The following is a 24,566-nucleotide window of genomic DNA, read 5'->3' as shown; positions in this document are numbered from 1 at the left end:
AACTTTTATGTATTGTTGCTTTTATTAATTCCATTTGAACCTTGTATCTTTGCTTTTATTAGTCCTGTTTTAAGCTTCTGTTTATCCATTTTTAGTGTTGTTTTTATGCTGATTAGGGTTGTTTTTGCTGCTGTGTAGTGCTGCATGTTTATCCATTTTTAGTGCTGCTTTTGATGCTGATTAGGGTTGTTTAGGCTGTTGTTTTTGCTGCTGTGTAGCGCTGCCTGTTTATCCATTTTTAGTGTTGTTTTTGATGCTGATTAGGGTTGTTTAGAATGTTGTTTTTGCTGTTGTATAGTGCTGCCTGTTTATCCATTTTTAGTGTTGTTTTCGATGCTGTTTAGGGTTGTTTAGGCTGAAAGTTTTATGGTTGAAAGTTTCAATGATGCGGTGAAGTTTTTTGGTGAACGCCTCAAAGAGCACATCTCAAACAAGTTTTATGGTTGAAAGTTTCAATGATGCGGTGAAGTTTTTTGGTGAACGCCTCAAAGAATCGTCGGCTGAATTGAGTGAAGGTATAAAACTTGATGTTGAACTAAATAAGAAAACCGCTATGCTACCTTCGGCGCTTGAAAAAATAACATCTTTGTCTCAGTTGGAAAGATTTAAGGCAATTCGAAAAATGAAAAGTGATCCTGATAGTGTGCTTACATTTTGGTATCTAAAAGAAGAAGAAAGGGAGGCTTGGGTGCGTTTTGTGATGTCAGAAAATTATAAGACTGATTAAAGTATTCTAGCTTATGTTGAAGTGAAGGGTACTTATTTTGAAGCCTTTTTTTTGTTGTACGTAGATGACTAATTTGCTTCAACCAAATGTAGTTATAGAAAGTCTTGGTAAGTTTGCATTGTGGTTTAATTATATATTTATGGTTTACTACTAGTAAAACAATTTGATTATATATGAATGGTTCAGTAGTACGTGCCTTTTCTGTATTGTTGAAGCCTTTTCTGTATTGTTGTACGTAGATGACTATATATGTGTTGTGGCTTAATTATATATGAATGATTTAATTGTGCCTATTCTGTATTGTTCATTATATGTGTGTTGTGGTTTAATTATATATGAATGGTTTACTATATATATATATATATTATAAAATAAGAATAAAAATCTTACAAATTATTAATAAAGAAAAAATAATTTTAAAAAATGATCAAGGGGTAATTTTGTCATTAAAAATAAATTACATTCCAATTCCATTGACCCATTTACAAACCAAACAGGATTAGGAATCTGAATTCCATTGAATTCTGTCAACCAAACACAAGACAAAATTTAAAACTTTCAGATTCCAATTCCTTTGACAAATTCCAATTCCATCAAAAAAATTCTGTGAAGCAAACTGCCCCTTAGAATATTATTGGCAGGAGTGATGGTGGGGTGTAATTTTGGGTGTATAAATGGAACTCAACGTAGGACAGGTTTGCCTTTTCAAAGTCAACCTTTGCAAAATGTAATATTGACTAATTTTAAAAGAATAAGAGTGAAAGACTGGTGTATATTGTTTTTGGGAATAGATGATGTTTTGAAATGGGAGGAATTTGATGAGCTCATCAATAATGTGATAGAGTTGACTACCAGAGTCAATTCCATTTCGAAATGGAAGTTTCTATGGTTTTTTGGTTTACTAAAATAATCAGAAGTGTTTTTTAATTGCTAAAAGTTGGGCTTACTTTGAAGTTTTAATTCGTGTATGTTGAGATTTAATTTGCACATTAAAGGGAATGAAGGAATTATGTTATAAATGTATAATAGATTCAAGAAATGGGCTACCTTAGGTGGGTCGAATGAATGCTATCCTAATTACTAATCCAACTGATATTCCAAAAAGCAGATATGAAGTCAAGAGTTTTATGTTATTCAAGTTTTGGGTAATTTACACGTTTTGTTTCGAGAGATTTTGTAAAGTGTACTTCCCTTTCCCTATGGGTATGGGCGTATGGCTATACTAATCTTGTAAATATTATTTTTGTTAATAAAGCTTTTCATAAGGGCTTATGCTTTACTTAAAAAAAAAGAAACTGATTACCTATGCTTATGAAAGGGATTAAACAGCATTGACCAGCTGACGGAAACACATTTAGACCCGCCCTTAACCCATTTTTTTAGTCCATGTCTTTTCCAGAATGTATAACTTTCCAAAACATGAAATCCAAATATTTGCACAGATTAAGATACAAAAAGTTTTGAACACTGATCAAGAACCCTTGATATCAAAATCCACAAACGATTTACGACACCCAGCATCATGGGCTAGCTTAGGTGGGCATACACAATATTATGAAAATGCATTTTTTTTTGTTGTCATTGTATAATTGCATACCACATACAGAAGGTGAAATAGAGGATCAAACCATAAGAACATGACAGCAATTGATAAAACCTTTCAAACAAATGGCAGTCAATGGCGCCATTGGTACTTTGACAAGAATACATTCAAGAAAAAAGGATGTGCATTTTGTATAACTGATGTGATTAACTTACAAGAAAAAAGTTTGCAAATTCGATTGCCCTACCTAGTAAAAACAGGGGTAAAGATACAATGTTACATTAGTGTGGTCTACTAAAAAAATGAAAACAAGTATACATTATGGCAACCTCATATTGGCAGAATCATGCCGTCTCAGAGGGATGCCTTCATGACATACACCATCTTCCTCATCCATATATTTGGGAAGTCGCACCGAGCCTATTGTTGATACACATGATTAGAGGTGGCAATGTCGATCCATTTACTTATAAACAGGTCATTTTTGGTTTCTTATTCTGATATTGGTTAACAAAAAAAGCTAAAGGAAACATCAGTGGGAAAACATGTTGAATGTTGTCCAAGTATAGAGTTGATGTATACAACTGACTAAAACGCTTTATTCACATAATTATTAATTGCTATAATATTCGACACAATATACTTGGACAATATATATTTTGCAAAATGGACAAATAAGTATTTTTGGTCACCCCACCCCAACCAATTTTGACCATAACAAAAGTATCCGCTTTAGACCTGTTAAACCCACTTGGCAAACCCCTTATGTCATCTCTACACTGTATTCATTAAGATCCATCAAACTTTATCTCAATAAAATGGAAAGGTGAAGGTAAAGACGCATACCATCAACCATGTCTTTGGTTTTATGAAGTAGAAACGTTCCCGAAAGGATCGTCACAAACCCACAGAGTTCTGTTATAATCTGTGTAGGATCTTGCCCATCCCAATCCTATTTCAGAAAAATGAAAAACGATTTACTTGCGATTAAAACATTCCTAAGAATCAAAAACAGTGCAAAGATAAAATGGAAGTTGCATATTCGAACTGTAGGTATTTGCATGGAATGGAAAGAGAAGTCTTTTCTATTCTTGAAAACCGAATCTTTTTCATCTAATTGGCCAGTAATACCCAAATGTGTGTAGCAAACATTATAATTATTACATGGCAGTTTAGCGAATTGTGGTTCACACTGTAAAAAGACTTATGTCTTTTCTTCATTTACTTCATTCCTATTCAGAAACTCACTTCTGCATGACAAAATTGTATTTAAATTGCTTATCGCTGCTGGCAGACAAATCAAACATACTAATGAAATGGAAATATAATTCCCTTGCTCATTCCACCGGGCATGAGTTCTAGGTGTGTGATTTGGGTACCAAGATGGTACATGGGACCAAAGGATTCCCATCCATTTACCCTTTTTTCCAATATTCCCATTCCGACACACCAAACAGACGCATGGAAAAGGTAACAAAGCTACCTGCCATCCACCATCACTAAATCATTTTTGACCAAGCAAAAAGAGATATTTTTACCATATTACCTTAAACATGATCACACTTGCCAAGATAGTGAGGGATGTGAACATAACATAGTATATGGGAGAGACAACAGCTGTGTTGAAGGTGTCAAGAGCCTGCACTCATAAATCCATCCCAAAAAGGAATAAAAAATTATTAATAGAATGCTTTTATAATAAAAACCTGATTGGACTTGCAGACAAACAATGCATATAGATTGAGAAGAATGATATTAAAAGGACACATACACGCAAACTTATACCTTAAAAGGTAATACATGAAAATTATGAGTATGCCTTTCAAAGAAAAAGAAAACTAGAGTATATTTGGTGTCACATTTCCAATTGATAAAAATAAGGGATAAGTGCGTGGAAATGTAGATAACTAAGATCGAAAAGTTATAGTGTGTACGAACTTTTCAGAACCACTATTGTATGCACGAACTTTGTAAAAATGTTCAAGGTATGTAAATAACTATGATTGACCAATCAAAAATTTAAACGTGGCAGCTCATGTGAGGTGCATATGAGGTGCCACGTATACCATGTTACAAAATTTGAACATATTTACAAAGTTCGTGCATACAATAGAAGTTCTGAATAGTTTGTGCACACTATAACTTTTTGGTCTTAGTTACATACATTTTGGTGCACTTATCCTAAAAATAACACAATTTCATTTTCAACCAACTAATTGTTGAATTATGTGCCTCAATCAACTAAGAAAAATTACCAACTTTAATAAACTTGTATTGATCAAGCTCTCTATTCTTTTCAAAGTTTTTGTACTTGTATCAAAGGAAATGTAAAGCAGTCATTTGGAAAGGTAAACTGTACTGAAAGTCTGAAATAGCTTTTAGTAGATTAACAAATCCTGAATCTCATGTGACATAGATAACGAAAGTATTTCTAATACGAACCAATGGCTTGTATCAAATGATAAGAATAATATGAAGGATAGGCTGGTATTCGAGAATCAGTAAACTCCCAAATTAAACTAGACAAGAACAATAAACTGATGATAATATTCCACATCCTAAAGTAACAGCCCTAATCCTCCATTTATACTAATTCTATAGCTTGATTAACAAGCTATTATTAATTAAAGACTCTAAATAATAATAATAAAGATATTCTCAAACATATCTAAATCTAAAATATAATATATATCTCAATAATAGACTATTTATTTTTGCTGGAGAATATGAGTCGTATCAATTTCCATCAAACATTTAACCCCTATATGTGTCCACAAATATATATAAACGACTCAAAATCAGTACAAGTAGTGGTATTCATAGAGTAAGGAGAAGGCTTACCTTGTTCAGATAATTCATTTGTGTCATTATACAAAGCATAACAAAGAAGGTAAAAGCCCATGTTTGAGGATACACAAGCTGATTCATTCCTGAAAAAGTAAGCTTCAAAGCAATACCAAGACCTTTCACGCTCATGACCTGTAAAAGAGAAAAACCTTGAATCTAACAGATTTCTACAGGAGCTTGTGTAATTGTGGAATAGAAATCGTGGATTTGGTGAGCTAAAGGTTGGACAAGAGGTTGCCAGGATATAATACTTTGATGCATCATGGATGAAGAGTGGAAGTGAAAAAATCAACCCAGTTACTAATGATGGGACCAATTGGGTTATGATTATTTTTAATGGGCAAACGAGTAAAAAAATATATTAAAAAGAATAGCTAAGGAGGAAACAAGTCAAATGGGACGAATATATAACCTTAATAGTGAAACTACACGATTGTATGGTCATGTACAATATGATAACTATTACTACTAAAAATTGATATATTTGGACTGTCAGTGTTTCTGTCACATCCCTAATTGTTCAACAGGCACAAAAAAACTAATTGTTACTATCCTTTAGCCAGCCACCCATTCTGCCACCTCTACAAAGAAGAATAAACTGAGAAGAGGAAAAATGCTAAAGTTACATGTTACATACCGACAAAGACCCAACTAGCGAACAAACTCCAATATAACACATTACATGTGTCTGACCATATAATGGGATATAATGTATGACAAGTATAAAAACAGCTACTAACACCAGTACGCTGTACAGAACGAAGGCTGCATAATCAAATGATAGTCAAATTAAAGTATGTCAGCAATTTGCAACAAAGAAATCCAATACACATTTCAAAATAAATACAAAGAAGGTTGTTACCTGGCGCTGTAGCAAGATCCCATACTTCTGCCACCGATTCAATTGCGCGTTCTTGGGGAGCATGTAAAACGATTGTTGTGGAACCGACAACGCATAGAGCACAACCAAGGACTCCAAAAATATGTAATTTTTCACGTAAAATGATATGAGCTAGTACCGCGCTGCAATACAACATAATAATGTTTGACCATTATATAAAGTGGGTAATATTTAATCATAAATTCTGAACTCGTACATGCCTGATTATAATGCTGAGTGCCCCAAGTGGAGTGACGAGGATAGCTGGTGCAAATGCATAGGCTGCAAAATTTGCAACCTCTCCAATAACCACTGTAGAAACAGAGAATGGCATATAGAACGTCATGCTTACACTCAGCATATAATTTTAAGAACTTTAAGGGAGTATTTAGATTGATGGTCTAGAAATAGATTGATATAAACTTTATATTATAATGGTATCAGGTTTAAGGGCATCGGTTTACAATTAAAAACGGTGCCCACCAAAACCAGTCTTCCAACCCACCATAGGGGTGTCTCTTTAGAGATTCTTTCAAGGACTCTGTTCTAGCCTTCTTCCTCCCCTCAAAAATATTTCATATAATTGTTTCTCGTCACGTATTCCCATGTCTTTGATACTCAACGCAATGATTTGAGGTTTGTTCTTCCACGCACACTTCACATGTGCGTTATTTACTTCTTTGCAACTTACACTCTTGATTTCTGGCATATCATAGATATTGTAACCTATCAACACTATTGCACATTATTTGGTGACTTTTTAAGGTAATTGTTATGATGCACAATTCCTTCATAATGATCGATCTATGCGTTAGTCCAACTTTTTTGGTCTAAGTAAGCCACTACCACCTTGATAATATGTCTGCTAGTTTGTTGTTGAATCACATGGAACAATTTTCTAGTGAAATCCTAGTTTATTTGATCCCATATAGTTCCTTTGTATTTGCAATCCCAATAGATGACAAGGCCTTAATCACGATTCGACATGCATTGTTTATTGGTTAACAAATCAAAACCATGACATGCGTAAGATCATATGCCAATTAGGGGAAAGGTACGCTGACCTAACAAGGCTTAGAAAAAGTGATTTAAAACACAGGATTTTAGTTTACATGATATACTACGAAGACCCTGTAATCGATTTGTGTAAGAAAAATGGACCATTGATAGCATCGCCTTCCAAGGCACCATCAAAATAACCTTTAAACATATCAAGTAACTAAAACTCCATAAATTTGTTATCTATCTTTCTTCTTAATTGCGTTAAATCTTACAAACTCACTGGCTTTATTGATTACCATTGAAGCATGTATATTTAACCAAGATGAGGCTTTTGTCGTCTATGAGTAACACGAAAATAGAAAGTATACAAAAAAAAAGAGTTGAAGTGGTACCAAGAGCTCAGTATATATAAAAAAAATCCTTATGATTCAACAAAAAATAAGATGGAGACAAACTAGAAAGGAGAGAAATGCTTACCCACACCAAATAAGATGAAGTAACAAAGTTCAAACTATGTCAAGAAATTTTTGTGCGTATATGGGAAAAATTTTCAGCATATATATTATACCAATGAACTGTATAATAGCAAAGAAGAAAATGAGTCACCTTTATGAAACTTTGTTGAATACAAGATCGACTTTTGAAGTATATAGAAAGACAATTGCATATGGAGCATTTCGTAGAAGGGAAAACTGGAAATATAGAGGAGGGGTTACTTTAAAACCTACTCCTTATTGACGAACTGTGAAAGGGTGTATGGGCGAGCAGATTCAACCTATGTAAGATGGACAATGCCTCAACTGGAGTCAGTCCTATGAATGTTTTGTGCACCATTCTATTTTCCAAAAATTCCTCAACTCCAATTCCCACATATCATATGATACAACTTACAAAGTCTATTAATTTGCCAAAGATGTATTCATGGTAAACGGATAACATTTTTATTAATCAGTAATCACATTACCTTTTAATACATATCATTATAAAACAAGAAAGAAATAAACAAACTCACTTGTTATCATGCCTACCCACCATAGAGGCTCGTACAAGTATGAATATCCTCCACTTCCTAACAAAGAAACAAAAAAAAGATCAAATTTTGTCAGCATGGAAAAGCACTAAAGAAACAGGAGGGATAAATTGGTAGCAGAAAATGTAGTTTTTGTTTTTCGATAAAGAGGAAAATTTATATCATACGATAAGCATTACAATTACAAGATTGTGGAAAAATTCACATAAACACTTAAGAGGGTGTTTGGGAATGCGTTTTGAAGTGATTATCTAATTATTACGTTCGTAAAACGCAAATAATCTAAAAAAGTGTTTGTGTGAAAAAGTGATTATCTGCTATGAAAACGCAGTTTGAAGAAGCATGTACCTATCTGCTTTTTCAAAACGCAGTTTTGAAAACGCATAATCTATTTTGAAAACGCAAAATCTTTTTTGTAATCACAATAACAAACACCCCCTTAGCTAACGAAAACTAATACTAATTGAGAATTGACATAAAAAAAAAATAATAAAAAAAGAAAGAAAGTGGGGTTACCAGCCCTAAGACCAGAAACAGCAGCTTTCTTGAGACCTTTTTTCTTGACAATGAAACTGGAACCAATGAATAAACTTGAAGATAATGCTAATACTAAACCCTTAATATTATCACTGGACATCCCACTGTATGCATCCCTCCACGTCATCACTTTTTCTTTTCTTTTTTTTTTTGTCACTACTCGATCGTCATTTTTTCTTCAATTTCAAAATTGGAATTGTTAGTTGGTTGGTTATGAATTCAGGGTTTTGTGGAAGGTGTGTTTTTCTTGTGATCCACACAGAGAAAGATAGAAAGGGGGGGTTTTGTTTTCATGACTTATTAAGTTTACTTAAGTTACAAGACAAAATATATCTATCATTTTTCCAAGATATTTCGAGTTACATTAATACAAAAAAATCGTAGTTCGTAAATCATAGCTTGCCAATGAAGGTTAGTCCAAAAAGGCACTCTTGGTTTTATTTAAAGTCTTGAGTTTGCTTAGTTTCATCTCGTTGTCTAGGGTACATGTAAAGTTTCACCATTGTACGGTGAAGTTTCTCTGATGTCGTATACCGACTGAATGTATTTCGTTGCCTAGGGTAAATGCAAAGTTTCACCATTATACGGTAAAGTTTTCTTAATGTTGCATACCGACTGAATGTTCAGAAAAAAAAATCATAGCTTGTGATTTTACTAGTAAATTATAAAATATGTCTTGCAATTCTATTAAATTGAGACTGAGATGTTATAAAGTTACTTTTAATTTTATTTGTAAACTTGAATAATTTTAAAGGTTGAATTGAAATCAAAAGTTAAAATGGAAAAATATTTTTTTAAATTTTAATCATTGATTTTAATTCAATAGTCAAAGGGTTAATATAGTTGGAAATAATATCTCTATCCATTAAATTGTACTAATATTATATGTCTTGGGATTTTGCTATACCATTTCCTATCGTGTTCGCAACTTTTTTGGTTAGACACATCGACGATTCGGTATTTTGGCGTTGGAGGGCCTGACATGGCTGATGTTTAGGGAAACGTTTTGAGAAGCAGAATGTCTTTTGAGAAGTGTTGCAGTTTTGATGTTTTTTATTATCTCTATTATGTTACCCGTTGATATTTAAAATGAAAAATAAAGTTCGATCGTTAATTTTTAACGGAGGAATACTGGATGAAACTTAAGAGATTCTCATTTTTGATTGATCTTTGATGATGTAATTGTTTAAATAAACGAAATCTAAAACGTTCCATACTCGAGAAATTTAAGTAAACATGTTACATGTTTTATATAGTTTGCTCTATATAATATAAGTGACATAATGAATCTCAAGATGATTTTATGGAACATATTCATAAAGTTTGTCCCAGTTTTGAACATTCGCAGCAACAACCAAATAACTACACTATTAGAATCTCTAATCGCATAATTGTACTTCTTGCCTTAATCCCCATAGAATCCTTCGATACAAACTACCAAATGACACAAAAGCAAGATACAGAAAATGCATTTAAATGACCGCCATTATAATACTGCTTTCGACAAACATCTTAATTACAGCAACAGACCCGAAGCAAAATTACTGTACAGTGTTACCCTCGTATCACTTTCACTCAAGGCTATATGTTACACTGTTTAAAGATTTGAATGCCGATGGGCATCTACTGTAAAAGTTGAACTGCTGCAATAGCAGGGATTTTTTCACGTAATTTCTGGGTGACAGCGACTCTAACAGTCATCACGCTTGCTGCAGGACCAGTCAAGCGTACTTTTACAATCGGCTCTTCTATTGTCACGAATTCAAGTGTTCCGCCTGCTGCCCCAACAAGATATGGTCGTATTTCCTCAAGAACCTAGCATATTACAGAAACCGGGATCAGTAAAGATGATATATACAACAATATACCAAATCCCGTCAAAGACGGGGTATGGGGTGAAGAGGCTAGGCTATATGTATGAACATTGAACAAGCTAATAGAAGCACATAGATGTGGCAGATTCATCCCATTTACTTATAAATGGACCCAATTGGTTGTGTTTATCTTAAACCAGATATAACAGGTCAAATGAAAAAAGGAAGGAAAAAACTGAGCTTTATGAGTCAAACAAATTGACAGTTGCCAAAAGTTTAACTGCATTCAACCTCCTATACCGTTTTATGCAAAGAATTAGATTATTATTGTACAATAATGTTCATGTAATCATGGTCAACAACATGAGTTATTTGTATAAATGATAAAAAAGAAACGTGTCTGTCAGTAAACACAACCAGACCATTTTGACCCATATTCCCATAACCTAACAAACTGACCTCGCTTTGGGCCATCACCTGTCCCCTGCTCCCCAACACACTTGAAGAGCAGACTACATGGAGAGAGAGGGGGGGAATCAGAAATGGATTAAGCAAAATTAGTTCCTCTCTACCTTCTAAGCTTAAACGACAGCAAACGCAAAAAATTTTATATGTAATTACTGATTCTTGTTACACATATATGAATGCTAGCTTATCTCAATGGAAAAAAAACTTCGTTAATGCTTTACAAGGCTGAAAATGTGGTGGTCTCTAGTATTTATGTTCTTGAGGGAGAGGACAGACTTAAATTAACAATTCAGGAGTGTTACATCACAATATATATTTTCCTGGAGTAGCTTTTGGTTTGGATGTGAGCAACTGCAACGAAAATGTTGCGACTTTCCAATTGCATGCATGGTGGTGACAATACTTAAGCTGGGCTCTGAGCCTCTGAGCCATTGTTACGTGGTGTTTCAAATGATTATTACGAAAAGTGACTATATGATGTGGAATAAATAGTCAACTTCAATAAAATGGGTTGTGGAAGATATTTTGGACATTACATTACTAACATAATCCAATAACTAAAAGTTTTGTAATTCTGATTGTTTACAGAGTTATAGATAAAATAAGACCAAAAACCTTTTTTGTAGACAAGGGACGTGCCATGAGAAAAGAAACTAAGAAAGTTTTAGCATTTAGACTTTGTAAATAAGGTTAAAAGAGCGGGTGTAACTTCATTTTAACCTTTAACAATCAGTTTTGTTGCAGTCGGTATGAAACCAATACTAGAGCTCAAAGTCTCAAACTAAGTATATCCAAACATTAAAACCTCAACCATTGCACCTTTAAGTTGCAATTATCAGTTACAAAGTCCAAACTACACAATCAAACACTTCCCACATTGTGGGTTAAATATTGAATGTCAAGAGAATAAATATGTACCTTCTCTATGTTCTCTTCATTCAGCTCAAGGCCAGTTTCTTCATCTGGTATTGGTTCAACAGCAACGATTTCTGGAATCTTTTCCATCAGACGCCGTTCAATGCCCAGTTTCATGGTTGTTACAGAGCTGGGACATGAACCACAAGCTCCTTGTAGCTTTAACCGCACAACATTTCCATCAATTTCATGTAATGCCACATTGCCACCATCCGCGATTAGATAAGGTCTAATTTCGTCCAGTACAGTCTCAATGTTTTCTGCAGTTAGAGGCAACTCGACAACTGATTCTGGAGTGGCAACAGCCTTTACAACTGCAACACAAGATCATTGAACAATTGAAGAAGAAGGTTTAGCCAATTGCATAATGTTATGTCTCCTGGTGCGATAACTGTATATCAACATGGAAAATACTTGTATACATATGCAAACATATAATGACATATGCAAACCTACTTAAGTATGTGTGTTTTGTACATATAATTATATACATACAAAATTACAAATTATTGAGATGGGGATAAGAACATGAGATGCAGTAGAAGTAGAGAATTTCTGATGTATCCATCGATATAAATGAAAGAAAACATGTGAAGGCTTTACACCAGTCCTCCATCCAAACAAACAAATAGTGTCTAACAACTCATACAGTCCCCATCTCAATAATTTAAAAGGTATACAGTCCTCCATCCAAACAACTCATACACCAGGAAGGCTTTACCTAGTAAAGTTTAACTCTAAACTTCTATATAAAGACAGCTGACATTGCCGTTTGAGCTATTTCATACAATCAAAACACTGTTGGCTATGTTGTTTATCTTTACAAAGAGACAATATGAAAAATCAGTGAATAAATAAAAATAGTGTCTAAGGAGTTGAAATATAACCTCATTAAAGTCAATTATCAATGCATGTTTATTTATCTATTTTTCTATAAACCCATTTGCCGTTTCTAAACAATGAAAATTATCAAAAGCATGACTGCAGAATTTTGTACACTGCCTTTGGTTTTCATCAAGCATAAATGGTTGTCAAACATCATTTTTGTGTTTCCATTTCTTTTATAAACAGAAGGGGGTAAAAAAGCAAAATAAGAAAACCAAAGTAGTTTTTAACAAGCCCTTACTCCCTGAGATTGTTGATATGTATTAAAATTAAGTTTGAACAAATTTTGACATTGCTATGTAACAAAAACGTTGGCATCTCCAATTTTCAGTTTGAATATCACAATTGTCAGATTCTAGACACCAACACATAGGCTTATTTGCACTAGACCTAAGGAAAGGCACTACTTATTTGTCCACCCTGATGTCACAGCAACAAATTGTTCTCCATGGTAGTATGGTACTTGAAAAAATCATTAAAATGTATCATATTCTTTCTCAACACTCGAGTAACTTGTATACCATGTTTCATAATTTCATTTATTCAATACAATTAAGTACACTCTGCCCTTTTACTAGTTATTAAACATAATAACATTCATATTCTTGGTCATAGATCAAATGTCCACCGCCACTTTTGATCCCATGGCCCACATGTGAAGGGGGTTGTATACCTAGTTCGATCCCTGGGTCGAGCATAAACATGTGTGATTATGTGGGTAAGTGATTAACAGGCATGACTTCTCCTTGGGGGTGGGGATCATGGGTACCGATGCTGTACTGGGGATTAAAAAGTTCCCTCCAAACTACCCGTTTGGCAAAAATTCATTTTCTTAACAAGATATGCCATTAACTACGTTATAAAATAACGGACTTAATAAGATGTAATTAACTTGTCACATTTTACTATTGCGGCGTATCCACCTTGCAAACCATCTACTGTAAATCAATTCGCTTCTAATGCATTTACCGCGTTAATCGGTATTTATACCTGGCAACCGACCACATTGGTTGTCGAGTCAAATACAAATCAAAACAGGTGCCCACATTACCAGTTTACAGGTTATGAGAGGTAAACACACACACACACACACACACACACACAAAAACTGATGGATTGAAAATTGGATAATATATATATACATAAAAGTGACAAGTTGGATCAAGATAAAGCTAAAATCAGTTACCTTTCCGCTGCGAAAATCGGGCTTTGGATGAAAAAGAAGCTCCCTTAGAAACCGAAATTCGATTACCCAACAACCCATAACCAATCTGCAGATGATTATGTCATGATAACGATTAATAATACTTTATTAGAAAAAAAAAAAAAAACAAAATTGATTGATTGGATAAGAAAAGAACCTTTGGAGGATGGCATGGACTGATGGAAGGAAAAGAATCAAGATTATTCATGTATGAATATGGAGAAGAAATCATAGCAGCTGCTGATGCTGCACTTTGCATCTTCTCTCTCTGAATATATGTATATATAGTTTTCGTATATATATGTATATATTCTGTAAGCACAGACAGAAAGACAAATTATTAAGAATTGAATGAATTTAAGGATAATTTCGTTTTGTTTTTACTTTTTAGGGCAGTTTTTTTGTTTTTCTGGAATTCCAAGAAAAGGGAAACACCTAGACAGTCAGCCTACTGCTGCTGATTTATGCCACACGCATCACAATTTTATTATTTTATTATTATTATTATTACAATAAACAATATACTCTTTAGAGTTAATTACACTTTTGGTCCTTAGTTAAAAATTACTGTTTTCATCCCTACCTTTCATATATTTCCGTTTTGGTACAAAAAAACTTTGCTCCGTTAACGCTTTTAGTCCAATTCTCGAAACAGACGTTAAACGTCCATCACATGATCTGCACGTGATAGGTATTTTAGTCTTTTCTTAACACAGGGACCAAAAGCGTAATTACACTTTTGGTCTTGTATCAATCGTCATCGTCTCCTTCAATCCTCATCAACAACAAATATATATCTGCATAATTTAAACAAATTAACTAATCAATACATACATTCATTTATATATATATATATATATCTTTATCCACATCAAAAATCAAAATATACATACACCGATTGAAATTAATTATATTAGTGTCTCTTTATCTTATTAATTCCTAATTCCAAATTCGAAAAGAGAAATGTTGTATTTAATGTGTATAAAAAAAAACTTGTATCTTCCATATTAAAAGTTCGTCCCTAATTTTCATTATAAATATACAAATAATTTATGTACCTTACACTTTAACAAACCACATTCCAAAGTAGGGTTAAACCCCCAAATCCAAATTGTATCCATACAATAATTACTCCCAATAAGATCTGATCACTTTTCATAATATACATACAAACATACACAAAAACACATACGTAAAATGGAGATATGAAGTTTGAAAATGGTTTTGGAAGGGATACTCTAAAGATCTTGTGATCCAAAGAAGGCAACGGTCACGGGTCTCATATGGTGGCGGTGGTTGTCCGAAAAGGAGATAGTCACGGACTCATGGTTGTCGGATCTGGCAACCACCACCTTAAAACTGTGGTCGCTGCCACCGTCACACTACCACCGATGCACTCCACCGCCACCGATGTACTCCACCACAGTTCGATTTCCATAACCGATGCACTCCACCACGACTGATATCAATCTATGCCATTTAACTAATGATGTTTCATGTATCGACATGGGTTTGTATATGGTTGGTATGAGTTTATTCGTATATCATCTTTTTTTTTTCTGGCTAGACCGCCGCCGCCGACCCAACTACCACCACCATCATCATCATTATCCCCTTCCCTCCAATTCATCTTTCTTCTTCCTCTCCCTTACCCATTTCTTCTTGTTTAATCTTAATATTGGGGAGTAAAAAAAAAGGTTTTATTTTTCCATGAAAACTAATCAAAAACATCAACTCATCTATATAACTTTTTTTGGAGGATTTGGTTTTGGTGTGAATCTAATTTCATGTATGAATGAAAGATTGAATAGGATGGATATGTATTTTGTATGTGTGTATATGTTTGGAGGGATCTGGTTTATATAGATTTTCTTATGTATGTATACATACATGATAGATCGATGTGCAGATCTAATCTATGTGTGCGTATTTGGTTGTTGATGATAAGTCAATTACGCTTTTGGTCCCTGTGTTAAGAAAAGACCAAAATACCCATCACGTGATGGACAATTAACGTCCGTTTTGAGAATTTGACCAAAAGCGTTGACGGAACAAAGTTTTTTGGGCCAAAATGGTAATATATGAAAGGTAGGGATGAAAACGGTAATTTTAACCCTTGACAGGGACCAAAAGTGTAATTAAATCTACTCTTTACTAAATTATTGATTGAATTAAAGAAAAAAAAAGGTATTATTGAACGCATATACAGTATTGTGAGATTATAGATACAGATGGGCTTATACGAAAGCCTGAAAAGCCAACCATTAATCAAACTCTGGTTGGGCTAAGAATTAAGAAAAGCTCAAATTTCGACCCATAATAAGTTACTGTCACTTGTTTATGAAATTAAATTGTGGAAACTAACATGATATAATAGGGGCAAAAGTTACGAAATTTGATAAAGAACTATGGATATAGATTTACAATACATTGTACAAGTGATTTGTACAAGTGACTAAGTGAATAAAACATGTTAAAGTGTATTAATATCTACATCTCTACGACATGCCTCCAAAAGTTACTATGGAGGAAAATAGAGAAGGCCAAAGTAGAAGCATATAACAACATTATAACAACAACAATAGTATTCAATTCCTACTAATGAAAGAGGTGAAATGTAGACAGACTTGCCTCTAACCAAAGATAAAAAAAAAATCATAAGGACCTCATGCCAAGACGGGAAAAGAACAAGTGAGTATAAGAGGAAAGAAACCAGACATGTGGGCCAAGTATCACACGACTATAATAAAAACATAGTAGAATAATATAACATACAACAATTAATTAACATAGAGAAACCCATTTGAACATATTAAACAATATAAAAGCATAATATACCTGATCGCATGATAAAATCAAGCATATTAGTTGAACGATAACTCAATATGAACAGTAAAAAAGGAAAGGAAAAAAAAAAACAATATGAAGATTTAATATGAGGTATATGGTATGTGACTATGTGGTAGTGTCTTTGATTATTGTTAAAGTGTTTGTATGTTTGTTGTAAATTAGTAATCGAAACCTTTGTTAGTCAAGAACATGTACAATATGAGTTTTATAATACATATCTTTTGAAATTTGAATGTGTTGTGATTAAATAAATAATGCATTGAGTTCAAACTATTAGCATTTAACACTTGTCATTTAAAAAAGAGTAAATTACACTTTTCGTCCCTGAAGTTGGCACGTTTTTCACTTTTCATCCCTAAAGTTTAAAAATTACAATTTTGACCCTAAAGTTGGCCAATTTTTTCAATAACCGTCCCTCACCAAACGTCGTTAAGTTTCAGTCGTTAAGTAGGTCACGTGCAAAACACGTAAGGGACTGAAAGTGCAAAAAATTACAAGTTTAGGGACGAAAAATGAAAATTACTTTTATGTTGTCGGAAAACTTCATCTTCTCCGGCTGATTGGTAGGAAAATTCGCCGGAAAAATTGGAATGTCGATATCTCACTCGTTTTCTTCGAATTAGACCACGAAACCACCACCAAACTTCTCAAAATTCATTTCCGCACGAATCCTAACAATTAAAAGATAAATGACCATGATACTTACCACATGTATATATGTATATATATATATAGTTACGATATATATATGACTTCCATGTTGATAAATTAGCATCAATCATACAGTACTATCTATGACTTCCATGTTGATATCTCTACTGATGTACATAACATTCCACAAGGTCCCAAGCATTCGTATATCATGTTACTCATTTTTTTGTACACATATGTGGCACAGGGGCCTGACTTTTTTAAAAGATATTAGTTACTTTGTAACCATGTAGGATTAGAATAATAGAGTTTGAATAACAATAGAATAGCTATATCTTAAAGACGGTTATACTTGGAATACCAGTCAAGGAAACGGGTTATACTTTGAATAACAATAGAGTGTGTCTCCTGGTTTTCATCTCTTCTGGCCGAAGACAACAAACAGAAAGCTAGATTGGGCTGTGGTCGAATGAAATCAAGGTAGGAAAGGGTTGTTCATGTGGTAAGTATATATATATGTATGTATTTGTATATTCATGTGGTAAGTATGTATATATATAATATGTATTTGTATATATCGTAACTATATATATATACATGTGGTAAGTATCACGGTCATTTATCTTTTAATTGTTAGGATTCGTGCGGAAATGAATTTTGAGAAGTTTGGTGGTGGTTTCGTGGTCTAATTCGAAGAAACGAGTGAGATATCGACATTCCAAGTTTTTCGGCGAATTTTCGGCCAATCAGCCGGGAGAAGATGAAGTTTTCCGACAACAGAAAAGTAATTTTCATTTTTCGTCCCTGAACTTGTAATTTTTTGCACTTTTAGTCCCTCACGTGTTTTGCACGTCACCTACTTAACGGCTGAAACTTAACGACGTTTGGTGAGGGACGGTTATTGAAAAAATTGGCCAACTTTAGGGTCAAAATTGTAATTTTTAAACTTTAGGGATGAAAAGTGAAAAACGTGTCAACTTCAGGGACGAAAACTGTAATTTACTCTTTAAAAAAATATAGATAATGCATAGCATTCTCTTTTCACACTAGCAACCTATGAATTTAGCGAGCAAAAATTACCATTTTCTTCTCACAAGACCATTAATATTTTTTTCCCCAGCAAAAGTTACCAATCAAATGACTAATTGCCTTTGGTACCGGTAGTTAGTTTTTTGGGTATATATACCATAAAATATTGTAAAGGTGTCCAGTCTTAAAACATTAAAAATGATACTACAAAGTAGGCATCTATATGAAGTTTGTGACCAGAAAGAAGTAGGCTTGGAAACCATATTTCTTTCTTGGAGTGAAGTGATATATAGATAAGATGGAATAAAAGTTTAGTTATAATCAAATAAATCTTAAGTATTATGGTTGAATGTATATAAACTCATTACCTATTGATCATAGATCAACTGGTATCGCTACCATGTGAGCACATGGGTCGCTACCATGTGAGCACATGGGTACTGCTACCATGTGAGCACATGGGCACACAAATGGAAGGCGGCAAATTACATGTTCAAATCTTGCCAAAGGCAAAATGATTATCCTTTTATATACATTCATTGATGCAATGCATACTGTGGAGTGTTATTAGTAGAATAGCTAATAAGAATGTTACGAAGATCAACTTAATTAGATCTCAATGCTAATTATGATACAATATCATTTGATGATACAAATGATGATGAATTGAAAGTGTAAAAAGATTACCGGTGTGAATGAAAGATGAGTTCATGTTTAGTGAATGAGGGTGTACTCAAAAGATTGTTGGTATGAAAATTATGGTTATTGTATAGATAAATACGAGTAATAAACACAGTCAGATCTGTTAGACAAATGGGGATCTGTTAGACAAATGGGATCAAAATGGAATATCGTCACTTCCCTAAAATAGATCAAGACTTGAAAAATATACAAATTAGGGTCGGTCATGCTTTAGGGTTAGGGTCGATTACTTAGCCTAGACTTATTACCTTATTTAGATAATTGTTTTCTATATAAATAGATGATTAACCTATCAATTGTAATAGATCGATTAATAAATAAAAACCCTTTCAATTATCTTTGTTACTCGTTAATACGGTATTAGAGCTACGAAGATCATCATCTACTCAATAAACCTCATAATCTTTCATTCAATTCACAAACCATCGGGCTACCACCATGGGTGAACAACCCGGCAGTGGCTCGGATTCCGAATTAGCCATTCAAATTGCCAATTTGCTACAAAACAATAATCAATATCAACAACCAAAGCTTTCCGATAGCCTTTAGATTAACCTTAAATTAAACAGTCAGAATTATGCCATGTGGACTCGAATGATTCGAGTTGCCATAGGCGGAAAATCAAAAACCTTGCTAAATCATCTAACCGAAAAACCACCTGAAAAATCAACATCGGAAAAATTCGAGATATGGGAACAAGAAGACCTGGGCTAATTCAGAATATTGAACCTGTTTTGGCCGGAAACTTGACCGGGTTTTCCACAGCAAAAGAGCTTTGGGATGCTCTTGTAACGACTTATAGCAGCGGCAAAGACAAGTTGCAAGTGTTCAACCTCCATGTGAAAGCAAACGAGCTCAAGCAATCTGATGAGTCGCTTGAAGATTTCTGGGTCTCACTTCAAGGAGTATGGGGAGAATTAGATCGAATCGATCCAAATTCGATGAAGTGTGATGATGATATAATAGCATATGCCAAAATCCGATCTGAACAAAAACTTTTCCAGTTTCTAAATGGTTTAGATCGAAAGTTTGATTCCATCAAAAGAGAAATCCTCTGCACCGATCCCCTTCCCACTACCGAAGCAGCATATTCAACCGTAAGGAAAGAGGCCGCTCACCAAGATATTTTGGGAGCAACCTCTACTAATCAGGGAATAGCCACCGGATTTATTGTCGGAGAAACAAGTGGAAGCAGTTTAGCCACCAAGAGTTTCAACTGAAGTGATAATCGGAAGAAATCAACCATTCATGATGATAAATCACACCTTTTTTGTGATGAATGTGGGATGAATAAGCACACGAAGGAACAGTGTTTTCGATTGTTTGGATACCCGTCGTGGTGGACTGAAAACAAAAAGGGGCGGCGGTTTACTCCCGTTGAAAAGGAAAAATCTCCTACCACCAAAACAAACCCCACTAAAGATAATAATGGAAGATCAGAGAGTGGTTTTGGTGGGGTTGCGGAGGCCGAAGATCGTGATGAAGGAGGAGGATTTTCGGTGGTTGAATGTAAAGGGGAAAAAGGGTGGAATAATCAAAACCCTAATTTCTCCATACGGTTTCCATATAATACTACATATATATAGTAGTAATAATAAAAAGGGGAAAAAGGGGAATGGGCTGGTTAAAAAAAATGGGCCACAAAAAATTGATATAAGCCCATCACAATTAAAAGGAGAAGTTTATATGGCCCAGTCTTGTAATAAACTAAATTGTTCATGTATTTTTGACTGTGGTGCTACCGATACAATGACATATGAGTTGTCAGATTTTTCAGTTTTTTTTAAATCGAGGAGAACTCATATAGAGGCTGCCAATAAGGGAAAGATGGATGTTATGAATGGGGGAACCGTTAAAATTTCTCCAAACATGAATTTAACTAATTGTCTCTATGTTCCCTTTTTATCACATAAACTTTTGTCAATAAGTCATGTGACAAAAGAACTTAATTGCTCAGTTCTCATGCACCCAACTTTTTGTCTTTTACAGGATATCAAGACAGGACGGATTATTGGGCGTGGCACTGAGAGAAATGGACTGTATTATGTTGATGAAGTTACTGAAAGCAGAACTGTTATGCTTGCTTATGGGATAAGTGAAAGCGAAGGATGGTTATGCCATAGAAGATTGGGGCACCCTTCAGTTACTTATTTACATGTTTTGTTTCCAAAACTTTTTCCTTTGAATAAAAAGATTGTTTGTGAGACTTGCATTCTAGCTAAAAGTCATAGGCAAACTTTTAAACCAAGTAATACTAGAGTTCATTTTCCTTTTTCCTTAGTTAATTCGGATGTGTGGGATCCCGCACCAGTTGTTGCAGACCATAATTTTAAGTATATCGTGATTTTTGTTGACGATTGGACTAGAATGACTTGGATTTATTTTTTAAAAAATAAAGATGAAGTTTATGATAGATTTATTGTATTCTATACTATGGTTCAAACTCAATTTCAGAAATATATCAAAATTATAAGAACCGATAATGGAGGGGAATATGTGAATTCACAGATGAATTTTTTTTCAGTCCAAGGGAATAATTCATCAAACCACTTGTCCTCACACTCCAGAACAAAATGGTGTTGCAGAAAGGAAAAACAGGCTTCTCTTAGAAATGACAAGGGCTCTTCTTGTTGAGTCTATAGTTCCAAAAAGTTTTTGGCCGGAAGCATTGGCTACTTCTACTTATTTGATTAATCGTCTTCTTACAAAGATTTTAGATATGAAATCCCCTTTAAAGGTTCTCTCTGAGTATCATATACTTCCTTCTGTTCTTACTTTACAACCTAGGGTGTTTGGGATAACAGTTTTTGTACATATTCCAAAGTCATATTGTAATAAGTTCGAACCGTGTGCTAAAAAGTGTATATTCGTTGTATATGGAGTAACTCAAAAGGGATATAGGTGTTATAATCCTAAAACTCGTCGTATGTTTACTACGATGAATTGTGATTTTTTGGAAACCAAGTATTTTTACTCTCAGAAACTCAGTGATCAAGGGGGAGAATCAAAGTGACACACTGAGCTGGCTTCAATATTTATCCGAAATCCAGACTACTTCAAGTACTCCTTCCGAAGATTTACAGTCTTTCTCTCAAAGTGACAACCCAAGTCCAGACTTTCTGAGCCAATCCATCATAATTTGAATAATACGGATGTTCCAGATAATGAAGTGCAGGAAAATATAGCACTTGTTGATGAAGAAGAGCCAGAGCCCGTCGAAGATTTACCTCAAGAAAGTGCTCCTGGAAAAGTATGTTCTCCCTCCAAGGTCTACAAGAGGAATACCTGCAAAGCGATATTCTCCAGAAAGAAATTACCGGTCTACCAAGTATCCAGTAGTTAATCTTGCAGAAGGATACTTATCTCCAGAAGAAAAAGCATTTGCATCTAAGTTATATTCGGAAGAACTTCCGTCAGGAGTAGATCATGCTTTGAAAGTAAAAAGGTGGGAGGATGCTATGGTTGATGAAATGGAGGCCCTTATTAAAAATGACACATGAGAGAAGTGTATTCTACCAACAGGAAAGAAGCCAATAGGTTGCATATGGATATATATACCATCAAATATAAGCCAGATGGGGATGTAGAAAGATACAAAGCAAGGCTTGTGGCAAAAGGATACACTCAGACATATGACATCGACTATTCAGAACTTTTTCTCCAGTTGCAAAGTTAGATACAATAAGGGTTCTTTTCTCAATAGCAGCAAATCAGGGTTGTTCTCTTTATCAATTTGATGTGAAGAATGCTTTTTTGCATGGAGAATTAAAAGAAGAAGTGTATATGGATGCTCCTCATGGGTTTTCTCATGATTTCAAACACGAGGAAGTCTGTAAATTGTAAAAGACCTTGTATGGATTAAAGTAGTCACCTAGAGCTTGGTTTGGAAGATTCACTCTTGCTATGAAGAAGTATGGATATCATCAAAGTAATTGAGACCACACATTATTCCTTCGTAATAGAGGGAATCTAGTGACATGTCTTATAATTTATGTTGATGACACGATTATTACAGGAAATGATGTAAAGGAAATTAAGCAGCTAAAATTAGCTTTGTTTGCAGAATTTGAGATGAAAGATTTGGGAGAACGGAAGTATTTTCTTGGAATAGAAGTTTCAAGATCAAATCGTGGGATTTTTATTTGTCAGAAAAAGTATGTACGGGATCTTCTAGCTGAAACATGAATGATTGATTGCAAACGAGCAGATACACCTATTGTCATCAATCAAAAGTTGTTTGTAAAGACAACAACTAAAGCTACTGACAAAGATAGATATCAATGATTAGTAGGTAAACTTATTTATTTGGCTCATACCCGTCCAGATATAGCATATGATGTTGGTGTTGTGAGTCAATTTATGCACCAACCTCAAGAAGATCATATGAATGCAATTCTGCGAATTATCAGGTATCTTAAAGGAACTTCAGGACATGGGGTATTGTTTAAAGCTAGTAGTCATCTCAAAATTCAGATATATACAGATGCTGACTACGCAGGAGACAAGGGTAATCGAAGGTCAACTTCCGGATATTTTTCTATGGTTCATAATAATTTGGTTACGTGGAAAAGTAAAAAAACAAAAGGTTGTTTCCTTATCAAGTGCTAAAGTTGAGTTCATAGGAATAACTAGAGGATTAGCAGAAACATTATGGTTGAGAAAGCTAATGACTGAAATAGGTTTTGCTCCAAAATAAAGTATTAAAATTATAAGTGATAATGAAACTGTTATTCAGATTTCAGAGAATCCAGTTCAACATGATAGAACCAAACATGTGGAAGTTGATCGTCATTTTATAAAAGAAAAGCTCGAGAGTGGAATAATCAAACTGCCATTGTTAAGTCTGAAGACCAACTTGCTGGTATTCTAACTAAAGTAGTGGGAACATCTATGTTTCATAAATGTCTAAGCAAGTTGAATTTCGGTAATCCTGGTGTTTAACTTAAGGGAGAGTGTTAGACAAATGGGATCAGAATGGAATCTCGTCACTTCCCTAAAATAGATCCAGACTTGAAAAATATACAAATTTGGGTCGGTCATGCTTTAGGGTTAGGGTCGATTACTTAGCCTAGACGTATTACCTTATTTAGGTAAATGTTTTCTATATAGATAGATAGAGGATTAACCTCTCAATTGTAATAGATCGATCAATCAATAAAAACCCTTTCAATTATCTTTGTTACTAGTTAATAAGATCATGTAGATAGTTTTGAAATACATGTATAAAAGAAATCTTTGGTAATTTTCTGCGCTGAATGTGCCACATTAATCTCAATGACTGAAACTAAAACCAAATCCCTTCAATATGGGACTTTGGAAGATGCCTACTTGACAATGTAACTTTACATTCTACCGGCCTTTTTATTAACCCGTGATCTCACATACACATGTATCAGCTAGACGCCTAGACCCAACAAATTGGATGAGCTACCAAGATAGCTCATCAATTGGTGCTAGGCGTGACACATGAGCAAAACACTTG

General features: G+C 34.2%; 2 protein-coding genes across 2 annotated transcripts; both read right to left on the bottom strand.

Annotated features, from left to right (window-relative positions):
- Positions 1 to 2,436: 2,436 nt before the first annotated feature.
- Positions 2,437 to 8,852, bottom strand: LOC122598255 (probable magnesium transporter NIPA3). Its single transcript, XM_043770857.1, has 9 exons — positions 8,546 to 8,852; positions 8,012 to 8,068; positions 6,219 to 6,309; positions 5,980 to 6,140; positions 5,755 to 5,882; positions 5,112 to 5,249; positions 3,817 to 3,909; positions 3,117 to 3,222; positions 2,437 to 2,690 (listed from the first exon to the last, which is right to left on the bottom strand). Exons 1-9 carry the CDS (start codon positions 8,691 to 8,693, stop codon positions 2,590 to 2,592), a joined length of 1,023 nt encoding a protein of 340 aa, XP_043626792.1. The 5' UTR covers positions 8,694 to 8,852; the 3' UTR covers positions 2,437 to 2,589.
- Positions 8,853 to 10,033: 1,181 nt separating this feature from the next.
- Positions 10,034 to 14,289, bottom strand: LOC122595851 (nifU-like protein 2, chloroplastic). The gene is made up of 4 exons (XM_043768309.1): positions 14,010 to 14,289; positions 13,835 to 13,919; positions 11,767 to 12,077; positions 10,034 to 10,381 (listed from the first exon to the last, which is right to left on the bottom strand). The coding sequence occupies exons 1-4, from the start codon at positions 14,109 to 14,111 to the stop codon at positions 10,190 to 10,192; spliced, it is 690 nt and encodes a 229-aa protein (XP_043624244.1). The 5' UTR covers positions 14,112 to 14,289; the 3' UTR covers positions 10,034 to 10,189.
- Between the last annotated feature and the right edge of the window lie 10,277 nt (positions 14,290 to 24,566).

The sequence above is a fragment of the Erigeron canadensis genome, chromosome 4 (genome assembly GCF_010389155.1).
Source record: "Erigeron canadensis isolate Cc75 chromosome 4, C_canadensis_v1, whole genome shotgun sequence".
Taxonomy (NCBI): domain Eukaryota; kingdom Viridiplantae; phylum Streptophyta; class Magnoliopsida; order Asterales; family Asteraceae; genus Erigeron; species Erigeron canadensis.
Note: the sequence above shows the minus strand (reverse complement) of the source record. Positions and strands in the feature narration are given on the sequence as shown.

Coding starts and splice junctions, on each gene's coding strand:
- LOC122598255 (XM_043770857.1), bottom strand. CDS start 8,693: ATGACGTGGAGGGATGCATACAGTGGGATGTCCAGTGATAATATTAAG. Junction 3,910..5,111: donor AAATGAATTATCTGAACAAG/GTAAGCCTTCTC, acceptor TTATGAGTGCAG/GCTCTTGACACCTTCAACAC. Junction 2,691..3,116: donor AACCAAAGACATGGTTGATG/GTATGCGTCTTT, acceptor TATCAACAATAG/GCTCGGTGCGACTTCCCAAA.
- LOC122595851 (XM_043768309.1), bottom strand. CDS start 14,111: ATGCAAAGTGCAGCATCAGCAGCTGCTATGATTTCTTCTCCATATTCA. Junction 13,920..14,009: donor GTCCATGCCATCCTCCAAAG/GTTCTTTTCTTA, acceptor AATCATCTGCAG/ATTGGTTATGGGTTGTTGGG. Junction 12,078..13,834: donor CCGATTTTCGCAGCGGAAAG/GTAACTGATTTT, acceptor CTTGTGTTGCAG/TTGTAAAGGCTGTTGCCACT.